Here is a 14,007-nt window from a genome sequence, read left to right as displayed (position 1 = left end):
CGAATCAGGAGAGCCAGTGTGGCTCGATGTTTGAGCGCCGGCTTCCCACATCCGAGGTCCCAGGTTCAATCCCTGGCCCTGGTGCCTCAAAAGAAAAAAAAAGGACCACCTCAAGTAAACATTTTTGCACCTCAAACACTTTGTCAAAGGGGTGAAAAGGCAGCCAACTCAACGGGAAAATCACCTATCTAATATTTGTATTAGCCACACAATATAGGGAGCTGTTACAACTCAACAATAAAAAAACGATAAAAACTGGGCAAAAGACTTGAATAGACATATTTCTTTTTTTTAAAGATTTATTTATTTATTTAATCCCCCCCCTCCCCTGGTTGTCTGTTCTTGGTGTCTATTTGCTGCGTCTTGTTTCTTTGTCCGCTTCTGTTGTCGTCAGCGGCATGGGAAGTGTGGGCGGCGCCATTCCTGGGCAGGCTGCTCTTTCTTTTCACGCTGGGCGGCTCTCCTTACGGGGCGCACTCCTTGCGCGTGGGGCTCCCCCACGCGGGGGACACCCTTGCGTGGCACGGCACTCCCTGCACGCATCAGCGCTGCGCATGGCCAGCTCCACACGGGTCAAGGAGGCCTGGGGTTTGAACCGCGGACCTCCCATATGGTAGACAGACACCCTAACCACTGGGCCAAAGTCCGTTTCCCTAGACATATTTCAAAAGAAGAAATACAAATGGTAAAAAGACACATGAAAGAATACTCAATGTCACTAGTGATTAGAGAAATGCCAATCAAAGCTACAATGAGGTATCATTTCACACCTGTTAGAATGGCCACTATTAAAAAGACAGAACTACAAGTGATGGAGGGGATGTGGAAGGACAGGAGCACTTACTCACTGCTGGTGGAATGCAGCAGGGGCAGCCACTGTGCAGGACTGGGTGGCAGTTCCTAAAGAAGGTGACTATGGACCTGCCAAGCGACCCTGCAATACCACTACTGGGCATATACTCAGAAGACCTGAGAGCAGTGACACGAACAGACAACTGCGCACCAGTGTTCATAGCGACGTTACTCACAACTCCCGTAAGATGTAAGAACCCCGGGTCCATCACCCAATGGGTGGATAAACCACCTGTGGTGTGCTCACAGCGTGGAATGTTATGCGGCTCTAAGAAGAAACGAAGTCATGAAGCACACGACCACGTGGATGAGCCTGGAGGACACTGAGGGCAGCAAGCCAGGCACGGAAGGACAATACTGTATGGTTGCCTTCCTTTGAACTAACTATGTGTAATCTCATGGAGTTAATAACTTGAACATGGGTGACTAGAAAACAGAATGAGGTTAGAGAATGGAAAGCTGAGGGCTACCTTGTGCAGAGCTGGGCAAGAGGACGCGTGCTAATCCTTGGAGGTAAGTAGAAAGGTGAAAGCCCAGCAGAAGGTCCGTGACTAGCAGTACTACCGTGAGGGCGTGAAAGGAAGGCCTCAGCTCAAGTACATTACTACAAGGAAAGCTAAAAAGTATAACATGGAGCAGTACAGCTTAGTAAAAGTGCATGTGAAATACGAGTATGCTTTAAATTGCATATGTAAGACTGTTGTTCTTTGAAATCGAACAATTATGTTAACACTACAAGATATTAATATCAGACAAAAAAATACATTATGCTAAGTGAAAGAAACCAGACACAAAATACTACATAATTTAAGATTTCATTTATATAAAATGTAAATATAAATCAATTTATAAAGATGGAGTTAGATTATTAGTTATGTAGGGCTGGGGAAGGACTGCTAAGGGGTGTGGAGTTTTTCTTTTTGGAGGAATGAAATTGTTCTAAAATTTTTTGTGGTGATGAATGCACAACATTGTGATTATACTAAAAGCCACTGCTTATACACTTTGGATAGAGTGTATGGAATAGGAATACATCTCAGTAAAACTGCTTAATAAAGAAATAATTGTGCAGGAATAGCCAGAAGCAGCCATCGTGTGCGGCAGGGGGGCATAGAGAGACTGAGAGGGAATTGTCTTGTTAGTTTTTATTTTAATTGAAATAATGAAAATGCTCTAATGATGACTGAGGTGATGAATGCGCAACTATGTGATTATACCAAATACCATCAATTGTACATTTTAGTGATATGTATCAATAAAATTGATTCATTAAAAAAAAGTCTAGGGAAGGGAAGTTGCCCAAAAAAGAAAAAAATCAAGTAATTAAAAAAATAAAGTCTAGAGGTGACGGCTAAGGGGCGTCGAGTTTTTCTTTTTAGAGTAACAAGATTGTTCTAAAATGTTTTGTGGTGATGAAAGCACAGCACTGAGCATACTAAAAGCCATTGATTGTACACTTTGGACAGATTATATGGTATGTGAAATATCTTAAAACTCCTACAAAAAAATCATTTCTATCCTGAGTACGTTTCTTAGATAAATGTGCAAAAATGGTTACTATCATTTTTATATTGTTATACATATATATTATTATATGTTACATATTATGCATTATACCATGTATAAAATGTAACTTTTTTATGAACAAAAAGTGGCAACAATCTAAATGTCAAAAGGAATTTTTAAATAAACTTTTATTCAACCATAAAAAAATAAAAATAACTCTTCAAGATTGTTACAAGAAAGGCTGAAAAAAATAAAAAATAAAGTCTGAGAAGCCCCAAAAGAAACAAAACGGAGCAGCAGCGGCACACCCGACGCCCAGGTCTGGGTTTCCACGACCGCCTCTAAGGTGAGGGCGCAGGCCTGCCTGGGCAAGGCGGCCTCTAGCCGGGCAGGACAAACTGCCGCGAGCCTGGGGCTCCTTGAGGTGCCCGAAAGAATGAAGGACCGACTGGTCTCCCACCCTGGAAGTGCTCCTGCGGGTGCTCAGGGGCCAGGAGCCGACGGGGACAGCAGGTCAGGGCCCCTCGGGGCTGGCGTGCGCCGCTCCGTGGTCAGCCGTGGATGGCACTGCCCGCCCCCCCCCCCAAACGCGGGAGGGAAACCTTCCTGCTTGGAAAATAGCGTTGGACAAAATAAAGGAAGGCCTTCACCTCTGGAGGGATATTTATCAGAGGTAGACAGACAATAAACAACAAACACAGACGAGAAGATCATACAAGGTGAGAGAAGGTGATAAGGGCAAAGTAAAAAAAGGAAAAGAGCAGGGAAGAGGCCAGAGGGCGGGCGTGGAGGAGCCAGGAGGGCCCACCTCCTCGGGAAGGTGGCATCTGAGCACGCAGTGGCAGGGGTGGGGGTGCTGGCAGGGGTGGGGGTGCTGGCGGGTGCGGGGGGGCGCTGGAATGCCGAGAGGCAGAGGGAGGGGCCAGGCTGGGGTCCTAGTGAGGCCGGCTCGTGAGACAGGGAATCCATAGATGGATCTGGAACCTGGCAGGTCCACGTGGACATCAGTGACCCCGAGGTGGCTGCTGGAAAACCCTCCCCAAGATCCTGCCCCTCCGAACAAGATTTCCTCCAGAAGCCAGGAGAAGCCCCGGATATTTCCCAAGGACTATCCCTGGGCCCTCCCGGGGGCCTGATGGGGGGGGTCATCAATCAAAACAGCAAGCAGCGGGCCTCCTGCCCCGCCCCTAGCAAAGGGGCGGGATAACCAGTGGTTTAAAAAGCAGGCGCAGGGCCTGAGCGCTCTCTTGCCTTTGGACCCCAATTGTGGCCGCCCCCCCCCATGGATCACCACGCACGTAAACCTGGGCATTCGTAACCTGTAATGGGGAGCTGTCGTCTGTGAATCAGCCCGCTTTATTCCTTTTCAGCCCCTTGCTCTCTACCTGGGACCCCTGATCTGTCGTTTTCTCCCATTCCTCGTCCCTCCCTATCTGAATAAATAACTGGCCTCACTCACCCGACATACTCTTGAAAGTCATTTCTGCAGCACAGTCAAGAACCTCGACAAAATCCTGTTAATTAGGGGTAATTTGCAAGTAGGATTAGGCAGAGTTCTCTGGTTAAATACGGCATCTCTTTATTTGAAACTCTCTTGACACTGCCAGTAGCTACCCCAGCGTGGAGCAGAGCGGATCGGGAATTCCAGCCCCTGAGCCGGAAGGGGGCTTTGTCGTCCCATCATCACCTGGCTCAAGCTGTGTGGCCTTGGGCGAGCCGCTTGCCCGCTCTGAGCCTGCTTCCTGGTCACCAGCGCCCGGTGCGTACCTGGGTGTGAGGCTCCTCCTCACAGGTGCCGCCGGGAGGCCTGCCAGGGCTGGCATCAGCACCAGGTGTGTTCATTTCCCGTTTTAGAAAATATTTTCCCATTAAAAAGCAAAGCTGCTATCTAATTCCATACCCATAACCCCTGTTTCTATTACACACAAACACATAAAAACAATGTGGGTGCTGAGTGAAAAAAGTGAAAGCTGATGGAGAAGTATAAAATAAAAGGAAAAAGTCTCCTCTGACTTTCTGCCTCCACCCCCAGCCGTGTACTCGAGGGTAATCACTGCTGAGGTTATTTATGAGTTCTTCCAGGCGAAGCTCCCATGCAGCTGCCAGAGAACGCAGGTACGTGCGTCCTTTACCCCATCACACAAGGAGACCAGCTCTTGGCAGGTTCGCCACCCCCACCCCTCACTCCCCTGCAGGTGTTGTCCTGCCGGCACACGGAGCTGCCTCTTCCGGTCTCCCCGGCTGTAGCGAGCTCACACCCAGCTCCACGGACCCGGCGCCCGGCTGTGCCGCCCTGCCTGCCCCTTCCCTGCCACCTGCCGCAGGCCGGCTGCTGGGCTTTGCTTTTGTTTTATGACTTACGTCCCCAGGAGAAGGGAGGGAGGCCGTTCCACGCCCCTCACGGGGGCGAGAAGGAGAATATGGTGTGTCAAGAGCTCGCCCTGCGCGAGGAGCTGGGCTGGAAGGCGCCTGGTGGGGTGCCTGACGCACGGCGGACATAGGGGCCGCGTCGTTGTTTCCGTGACAACGTGGCGTCTGCAGGGAGGGGGCCGCCCTGCCGTTCTTTCCTCCCGAGGTGTCTGGAAAGCCAGTTCCTGAGACACCGGGTTTCAAAAAGAGCGTTTATTTGGTTGTCCCACCAAAGGGGCACAGTGGCCTTGGGGTCCCACGGCCTCCCTGATCTGCAGACATTCTGATGCTTTATAGCATTAGGGTGATAACTAGGGTGGCGCTGGACGCAGGTTCCTTCATAATAAAGTGAGGGGCTGAACAAGAGGGGTGGACCCCACACCATGGCGAGTGACAAAGTCACGATCATGATCAGCATCAGGGTTCTGAGGCTCAGCCACGAGGCTCCCCCGGGCTGTAGGTGGGAGGGGGTCACACCCCAAGAGTGAGCCTAATCCACAGGCGAGGGGGGCTCCAGCTGGAACCGCAGGGCGAGGCTGAGTCTAGAGCGACCCTCGCCTGGCCGAGGCCGCCCGGCCAGCTGCAGGTAATGCCCAGAGACTCCAGCTGCTCAACTTCCGAGCACTGGGTTATCAACGGGGGGAAACCACCACCAGAACCTAAGAAGGTTTCCCGAGTCCTCCGCCATTTCCTCCCCAGGGGCTTCTCCTGACCCTGACTGGACTCAGGGCTCTCCTGGGCCGAGGGAGGCTGTGGGCAGGGCTGGGTGTGGAGAGCTGGGGGAGCCCTGAGGTGGCCTGGAGCTCTGGCTCCTACGCCTGGAAATTAACAACGGTGGGGACAGAAGGGATATTACAGAATAAACTTGCCTTGTCGAGTTTGTCCTGCAATTCCCTATTTAAGTTTAAACAGCCTTGAGATGAGAGTAACTCATGTACAGATATGTTAGGTCAGCACTAAGTCTCCCCCCTCTCCCGGGGGAGGGCAGGGCTGGAGCCGCTTAAGCAAACGTCTGGAATTTTCTGACCTCTCCGTGGGTCTGCAGCACAGGCTGGCAGGGCCGGCCCCTCCGTGGACTCTGGAGGAATTCAGCCCCCTGCCCTGGACCGCGCCTCTCCCTGGCGCTCGGGGCTCTGGATCCCACTTTGGGCCCCTCTGGCTGGCCCGGCCTCAGGCGCGCACGGGGCCCGGGGGGCACAGCCGGGGCCGCAGCAGGTGCAGCCCCAGCCCCCCACCCGCTCAGGGCTGCCCGGCCGGGGCAGGGGGTCCCGGCCCGCAGGCCCCCCGCACCCTGGGGCCTGGGGTGAGGCTTGGCCTGCGGGTTCAGCGGGCCTCGTCTCAGCTCAGGGCGACGCGAGGCAGGAGCCCGTGGACAGCCGGCCTCTGGGCGCTTGGAAAGTCGGCGGCTTCGGCCACCGGGAGGTCCGGGCCGGGCTGGAAGGGGCGCCCAGTGCCCCCACCCCCGCGGCGCCAGCGGGTCCCGGGGCTGCGCCCCTGCCTGCTCCCTGTGCAGGGAGGACGCTCGCCCCCCGGTGGGACGGCCCAGGCCAGGGCTGGGGGCCCGGGAGACCCCGCCCCCGGCCTCTCCCCCTCCCCGGCCCGGCCCCACGCGCGTCCCGCCCCCGCCGTCGCAGCCACCGTCACGCGCCCAGGCCGGTCCGCGCGCTGAGGGCACAGTCCACCCGGGGTCCCCGCCGCCCCCCGCCGGCCGCCGCGATGCCCGGAGCCTGCCGAGCCGGGGGGGCGCGCCCCAAGGAGCCGCCCACCCCGGAGGTAAGGGGCCGCCCGCCGCCCCCACCGCGGCCGCGCGGGCTTAGGCTGACCCCGGCCCCCGCACCCCGGGTCCCCCCCGGCCCCCGCACCCCGGGTCCCCCCCGGCCCCCGCACCCCGGGCGGCGCGGGCAGGGGCAGGGCGCGGGGCCCGAGGGCGGCCCCGGGGTCCCGTGGCTTGGGGGGAAGCGCCCCGCCGCCCCTGGGGCCGCTCCTTTCTCGGGACCAGACTTCCGAGGCGGCGCGGGCAGGAGAGGAGGGGCTCCCGCACCGCGCCCCCAGCCCCTCCGCGAGCCACTGGGTCCCGGCCCCGCGGGCCCCCGGCGGCCACGTTTGAGGAGCAGAGCGGGGATTTTCGGGTGCTCTGCCGGGGGCCCTCTCGGCTCCGGGCCGCGCGGTTCCCCCCCCCCCCCCCCCGGGGGTCCCACAGCAGCCTGGAGGGCTCCCCGCCGAGGCTGTGCGCCTGCTAAAAAGCCCCGTGCTGGGGCTCCCCCTCCCTGGCCTGCGTCTCCTGGGGAGCCTGACTTCTCCAGACAGGTGATAGGTGTAGGCAGGTGACAGGTGTAGACAGGTGGCAGGTGACAGGTGTAGGCAGGTGACAGGTGTAAGCAGGTGACAGGTGTAGAGGCCCGCAGCCCACCCCTTAGGGAGCCGGCACTGGAGGAAAGGAGCCAGCTGTGGCCACAGGGGCCCTGGACCCTACCTCCATCCCCCCCACGCTGCAGAACCACTGCCTGTGATCCCCAGTTTTTTCCAAAAGGAAGCTCTCGAGCGGGTCCCGTGGCTGTCCCCCACTGTGTCCATCATACTGCTTTCTCAGAGTAAAAGACTGGTTTTTTTAAAATGTGAAAAATGAAGAACCCGAGACCCCAAGAAAGGCAGGGTGGGCTGCTCACGGCAGAGCCCCGACTTCTGGGCGAGTCTTTGCCAAGCGAATGGCGCCAGGAGCCCCACGTCCTTGTCTTGGGCCCTCAGAGGGCTCCCCGAGGAGGACAGGCTGAAGTCGGGGAGCCAGCCCCTTCGGCAGGAACCCCTTGCTTTTGGAGAGAACGGCCTGATTAAATCATTAAACCAGCGCCGCCCGTCCCGGGCTCTGACGTCGGGCACTCGGTGGCCCGTAGCACCAGGTGACCTTCCTGAAAAGTTAGCTGGGGCTTCGTCCCCTGACGCGCGGCCCCTGTCCCTTCTGTCGCTTTTCTGACCCGCGTGCTGGGGGGAGGTGCTCTGGGCAGGGGCTGGGGGCAGCTGCGGCTTTGGTGAATCTGTCAGCACTTTCAGCCTTGAGGGAATCACCCAGGGCTGGTGACTCCCAGCCTCGCTGGCGGTGGCCGCTGCCCGGAAGCTCCCAGAGGATGGCTCAGCTGCGGCCAGGCCCCAGCCCTCCTGGAGCGGCCTCTGTGTGGGGGGACCTTAGAGCTCCCCGGGGCCGCGTGGACAGTCAGAGCCCAGGGCCGTGTCCCGAGCTGGCCCCACGCTGTCGCCCTCTCGGTGCAGTGTGCCTCCCTCTCTAGGACTGGCCTGTCTCGCTCTCAGGTCCCTCAGGGTCCCTTCCAGGGGACGCTCCTTGCCGAAGATGCAGTCGTTAGTGGGAGGGCGCAGGGACGAGGCCACAGAGCCTGAGGGGCGGGCGGGGGGAGGCCTGAGTCCTGGGGGAGGGGAGGGCTGGGCCCTGGGCGGCTGGGGGTGGCCAGCGGGCCCCTGGAGGCAGGCCCTGCAAGGTGCCTCTGCAGCTCCTTGCATCAGGAGGTGGGGCCCTCAGCAACTCCCGGGGCCACCGTCTCCCCATCAATGACACGGTTTCTTCCATCGCTCGAGTCAGTAGTTCTATAGTTGCTGAGGGCAGGGAGCAGGAAGAAGAGCTGTGATGTGGGGGCGTTCTCAGGACTTGGAGTTGTCCTGAAGGATACTGCAGGGACAGATGCTGGACATTATGTATCCTGCCATGACCTACTGGGTGGACTGGGGGAGAGTGTGAACTACAGTGTAAACCACTATCCATGCAGTGCAGCAGTGCTCCAAGATGTGTTCACCAGATGCAGTGACGGTGCCACATGATGAGGGAGGCTGTTGATGGGGAGGAGTGGGGTGGAGAATGGGGCATGTGAGAACCTCCTATATTTTTTAATGTAACATTTTTGTGTGATCTATGTATCTTTAAAAAAAAAAAAGGCAAAAATTAAGGAAAAGGCATTAAAAAAAAAGAGGTGGAGCTGCTCTCCCCAGCCCGGGAAGCGGCCTTGGCCGCTGGGTCTCGAGCAGCCGCTGGGTCTCGAGCAGCTGAGCTACAGCAGGGGCGTGGCGAGTGCCTGGGGCCCGGACCTCCTGGTGCCCTTGGGGCCCTCCGGCCCCCACCAGGTGAGGGAGCCCCGGATGACGTGGGGGGCTGGCGTGGGGGGCTGCCCTCGCTCGCCGCCCAGCCCACCCACAGGCTTTGGGAAGCGGTGGTGTTTGTCCAGGTGGCTGCCATCAGGGTGGTGGGCGAGGGCGAACTGAACAGCCACAGCGGCCAGAGGTCAGGAGCTTCGCTCGAGAAACCAGAAGTTCACGCTTTTGAGCAAGCTCCAGTTTTTAAAAAATGTGAATTAGTGGCCAGCACCCAAAAACTACTCTCTAGGCCAAACCAAAGATGGGACTGGAGGTATCCATGCTGACGTCACGTGGCCCCCTTGTCTCACTTCTCGCCACGACAGCTGTGCCCCCTGCCCAAGCGTCACGGGAAGGCCTCAGCCTGGCTTCTCCAGACGGCCTTTTCTGTGTGGAAACTGAGGCTGCTGGAATCGCAGCCCTGAGAGAGTGGACTGGGAGGTGGCCCTCAGTGGAGGGTGCAGCCCCGTGGCCTTGGACGTGGCCTTCAGCGAGGGGCGTGGAGCCTGTACATGTGGTCTCAGGCGAGCCTGAACTCGGCCGGAGGTGGGGCAGTTGAGGGGCCAGTGGACAGCAGGGCCTGGTTTGGGCCAGAAAAGAGAGTTCGTGTAGGGAAAGGAATGGGAGATGGAGTTGGAGAGAGGTAGAGGGGGACGGTGGAGCCCCCAAGTTCTGAACCCGGAATTTGGGCTTGATTCTGTGGGCAAAAAGGAGTCTTTCTCGGCAAAAGAAGTCTCTTGAAGCTTTTGAATGGGGGCCACAGGGGCAAAGCATGGCTCTCCCTCTCGCCTGGGCATCTCTGGGTGGGAGGAGAGAGGTCTCTCACCTGGGCATCCGGCTGTGGGTGCGGGGAGCGCTCACCTGGGCATCCGGCTGTGGGGGCGGGGATGCTCACCTGGGCATCCGGCTGTGGGCGTGGGGAGCGCTCACCTGGGCATCCGGCTGTGGGGGCGGGGAGCGCTCACCTGGGCATCCGGCTGTGGGGGCGGGGAGCGCTCACCTGGGCATCCGGCTGTGGGGGCGGGGAGCGCTCACCTGGGCATCCGGCTGTGGGGGCGGGGAGCGCTCACCTGGGCATCCGGCTGTGGGGGCGGGGAGCGCTCACCTGGGCATCCGGCTGTGGGGGTGGGGAGCGCTCACCTGGGCACCCAGCTGTGGGGGCGGGGAGCGCTCACCTGGGCACCCGGCTGTGGGGGCGGGGAGCGCTCACCTGGGCACCCGGCTGTGGGGGCGGGGAGCGCTCACCTGGGCACCCGGCTGTGGGGGCGGGGAGCGCTCACCTGGGCATCCGGCTGTGGGGGCGGGGAGCGCTCACCTGGGCATCTGGGTGTGGTGGGGCCTGTGGGAGGAGGAGGCGACAGAGGAAGGAGCACTAGGATTGGGATTGGTGAGAAAAGCCCATGCGGGGCGGATGTCAACTTAAAACTTAAGCTAAGCTCTGCCTCGAGGTGTTCTGGCTCTCTGGTCTCACTAAACCAGGCTTAAGGCTGTTTTCAGAGAACTTCTGTCAACAGTCCTTGTTCTCTCAAGACTGACTTGGAGATTTTGGCGCTTTTGATCATTTGGCCAAATACCCAGTTACGGCCAGTGAGACTGGGGAAGGGGTTTGCTTGGCGCTTCGGGGAAGAGCTGCCTGCTCCACCGAGGGCTCTGGAACCGTCTCCCTCCCTCCTGTGCCCCCTCCCTCCTGTGCCCCCCCTTCCTGTGCCCCCCCCCAGCAGCCTTCTCCCCTCCTTCCCAGGTGGCTGTGGGGGCAGCAGGCCTGGAGAAACCTTCCTGCTGCACTGAGGCTGTACCAGCTCCCGACTCCCTGGGCCCCCGGCCCCCCAGCCCCAGCCCCCAGCCCCCCGGCCTCAGCCCCCAGCCCCCAGCCCCCCAGCCCTCTAACCCCCCAGTCCCCAGCCCCACAGCCCTCCAGCCCCCACCCCCTGGCCCACCAGCTACCCAGCACCCAGCCCCTGGGGCCTTGCTGAGGCGGGGGAGTCACTTGTCAGACCCTGCCTGAAGTCTGCCCAAGAGCTGAACTGCCCTGGGACAACATCGTCAGGCTTGAGTCACTCCGAGTCCTCTTTTTGCCGTTACTATTTTGCATCTAAATGCATCCTCAGGGATTCCCCATTCTCCGGATGGAGGCTTCCAAAGTTGGGGGTGAAAATGGAAAAGTCTTAAGTGCATTTCCAAATCATGGGAGAGGAAAGGAAATGCCAGGAGGACGTGCAGAAGAGAAAAAGAAAATCAAGAGAAGTCGATTGTGAGGGCCCGGTGAGAACAGAGGCCTGCTCGAGGCGGCTGTAAAATGGCCACGTGTTAGACCGGGGGTCCCCAGCCTGCCTGCCGCTGGCTGGCATCACCTGGAGCTTAGAGTTGACCCTGAGGCCGCCTCCCCTATATTCGGGGGGCGGGGGGTAATCTAATGTGCCATGGAGTTGACGCCCCAGGTAGCAGTGCCTGCCCTGGGGGGCTGCGGCCTCAAGGCCTGCAGCCGTGGGGGCGCCTGCGGCGGGGTCGACGTTGGCCACGGTGCCTGGACATCTGGGCGGCTTTGGCGGGGCGGGTCCAGCCGTGCCACGTCCTTGGCCTGGGTGGCAACAGAGGGGAAGATACCAACGACCCTAGTACAAGCAGGGTGCTCTCGGCAGGGCGTCTGCCAAGGGCCTTTTTCCCAGGTGAAGGGGCAGGAGCACGGGAGGTGCACTCACGTGGGCGCGGAAAGAAGTTTGGAAAGTTTGGAAGAAGTGGGCGCGGGCGAGGTTTGGAAAGGACACGGGTCGGGGTCAGAAATGTAACGCCTGTTAAGAAAGGCGAAGCTGCCGAAGCTTGAGAGCAAGGCAGCGGCGTTTTAAACAGCAGGGCCGAGCTCGCGTGACAAGGGGCGTTGGAAAGTCCCCGTCACCTACCAAAAGGCCACGCTGAGGCCAGAAGGCGCTCAGACACCAAGGCTTCCGTTATTTGCCGTCTGAGATCAAGGGCCGTCTTTCTAAGGTCGGGCTGCGGCCCACATCTCTCCATCCCGGGGCAGCTGCTCGGGGGCAGGTTTGCGCATCGTGCGCCCTCGGGGCGGAGGCTGAAACCACCACGGCAGCACCCAGACAGGCGCCGGGCTCTTATCTGCTCCCCGAGACACCGCCCCGGACCCAGGCGGGCGGCACGAGGGGGCCCTGGCCGCGCACTGCTCGGGCTCTGCCCCGGGGCTTCGTCGGCGCTTTCGAGGGTTTACTTAGATGGGTCGGGCAGCAGCCCGTCTCCCGGGGGCTGGGCTCCACGCCGTGTGCTCATGGGCGCTTGCCGAGCAGGGTCCCGGGTCCAGACGCATCACACTTGCTTGCCCCCTCCCCTCTCCTGGACATCTCGATCGTTGCCGGCTTTCGGCTCTTAGCTGCTGAGAACGTTCTCCCTCAGCGGCGTCGGAGAGCCCGGTCGCCCACGCCCTGGCCAGCCTGCGGAGGTCAGCTTTCCGCGTGCTCGTCCTAGCAGGGCGTGTGAACGGGCTTGGGCGTCTTTTCAGCTGCTTTTTGCCATTCGTGTTCTTTAGCTGATGCAATGTCTATTTAAGGACAAATCTTAACTGCTTTAATGCAGCATAACGTGGTTCAAGAGGATTCCCACAAACTGAAAGTGCTAAGTACACTTCTGAAATGGGTCTACGCGGCACGCATAAACGGCATACTTCACGCACCTCCAAAACGGGCTTGTCCGGCGGGAAGCGCTTTCTCCCGCGTGGCAGCGGCGCCTCCCTCCCGAGGAGGAGCTTGGGTGAGCCAGTGGAGGGGCAGGGGCCGGCTCCCTCTAAGGTGGCAGGAGGTCTACGCAGCCAGCCACCTGCGTGCTTCACCGGGTTCAGGCAGGCTCGGACGCGTGGAGGCCGTGGCCGCAGCTCCACGGGGGTGCGCGCGGGCTGGGAGCGGGACACGCGAACCAGCCGCCTCCCGACACCCTCGGCTGCTAGTGGTCAGTTAAAGTGGCATCGGTGTTGGTGGGGACAGGAAGGCACCTGTCCAGGTGCTGTTTGGAGGAGCCCCGGCATTTGGTGGTACCTCTCAGACCGTAGAGGGCCCGGCCTGCCCTCAGCGCCGTGCTCGGCACACCTTCGCCTGGCGAAAGGCGGTAGGAAAGGGCGGTGGGTAAGTAGAGGCAGGCGCAGGCCGTCGAGGAAAGATGCCGCGGGTCCCGCGTGAAGAGAGTAAGCCTGTCTCCTAGGAAGACGGTGCTGCTCTGAGCGAGCGCACGCGTGGGGCGCCGTGCCCCGGGCAGGGGCGGGGTCAGAGGTCGCCAGGCCAGGCAGCGCCCGCTCGTGAGGTGCCTGGAGAAGCTGCTGCACCAGGTGTGGGGCCCAGACGCCTCCCCGGAGCCCCTGGTGGACCTGGGCACGGCGCCCCTGCCCGCCTGCCCTGCGCAGGGGTGGAGGCGCGCTCCCGGGGGCTCGGCGCCGACGCCCCCTGCCCGCCTGCCCTGCGCAGGGGTGGAGGCGCGCTCCCGGGGCTCGGCGCCGACGCCCCCTGCCCGCCTGCCCTGCGCAGGGGTGGAGGCGCGCTCCTGGGGGCTCGGCGCCGACGCCCCCTGCCCGCCTGCCCTGCGTAGGGGTGGAGGAGCGCTCCCGGGGGCTCGGCGCCGACGCCCCCTGCCCGCCTGCCCTGATCAGGGGCGGGGCGCGCTCTCAGGGGCTCGGCGCTGACGCCCCCTGCCCGCCTGCCCTGCGCAGGGGTGGAGGCGCGCTCCCGGGGGCTCGGCGCTGACGCCCCCTGCCCGCCTGCCCTGCGCAGGGGTGGAGGTGCGCTCCCGGGGGCTCGGCGCTGACGCCCCCTGCCCGCCTGCCCTGCGCAGGGGTGGAGGCGCGCTCCCGGGGGCTCGGCGCTGACGCCCCCTGCCCGCCTGCCCTGCGCAGGGGTGGAGGCGCGCTCCCGGGGGCTCGGCGCTGACGCCCCCTGCCCGCCTGCCCTGCGCAGGGGTGGAGGCGCGCTCCCGGGGGCTCAGCGCTGACGCCCCCTGCCCGCCTGCCCTGAGCAGGGGCGGGGCGCGCTCCCGGGGGCTCGGTGCTGACGCCCCCTGCCCGCCTGCCCTGCGCAGGGGCGGGGCGCGCTCCCGGGGGCTCGGCGCCGACGCCCCCTG

At 60.8% G+C, this 14,007-nt stretch overlaps 1 protein-coding gene across 1 annotated transcript in view; it reads left to right on the top strand.

Annotated features, from left to right (window-relative positions):
• Nucleotides 1–6,410: 6,410 nt before the first annotated feature.
• The window catches only part of LOC101443231 (two pore channel protein 2-like), a 36,994-nt gene continuing 29,397 nt past the window's right edge, over nt 6,411–14,007 (top strand). The window contains exon 1 of the mRNA XM_058278082.2: nt 6,411–6,540. Coding sequence (XP_058134065.1) covers nt 6,484–6,540 — 57 coding nt within the window. The 5' untranslated portion in view covers nt 6,411–6,483. The remainder of the gene's footprint in view (nt 6,541–14,007) is intronic.

Source organism: Dasypus novemcinctus, chromosome 17 (assembly GCF_030445035.2).
Source record: "Dasypus novemcinctus isolate mDasNov1 chromosome 17, mDasNov1.1.hap2, whole genome shotgun sequence".
NCBI lineage: Eukaryota > Metazoa > Chordata > Mammalia > Cingulata > Dasypodidae > Dasypus > Dasypus novemcinctus.
The sequence above is the reverse complement of the archived record's forward strand: the minus strand, read 5'-3'. Positions and strand labels throughout refer to the sequence as shown.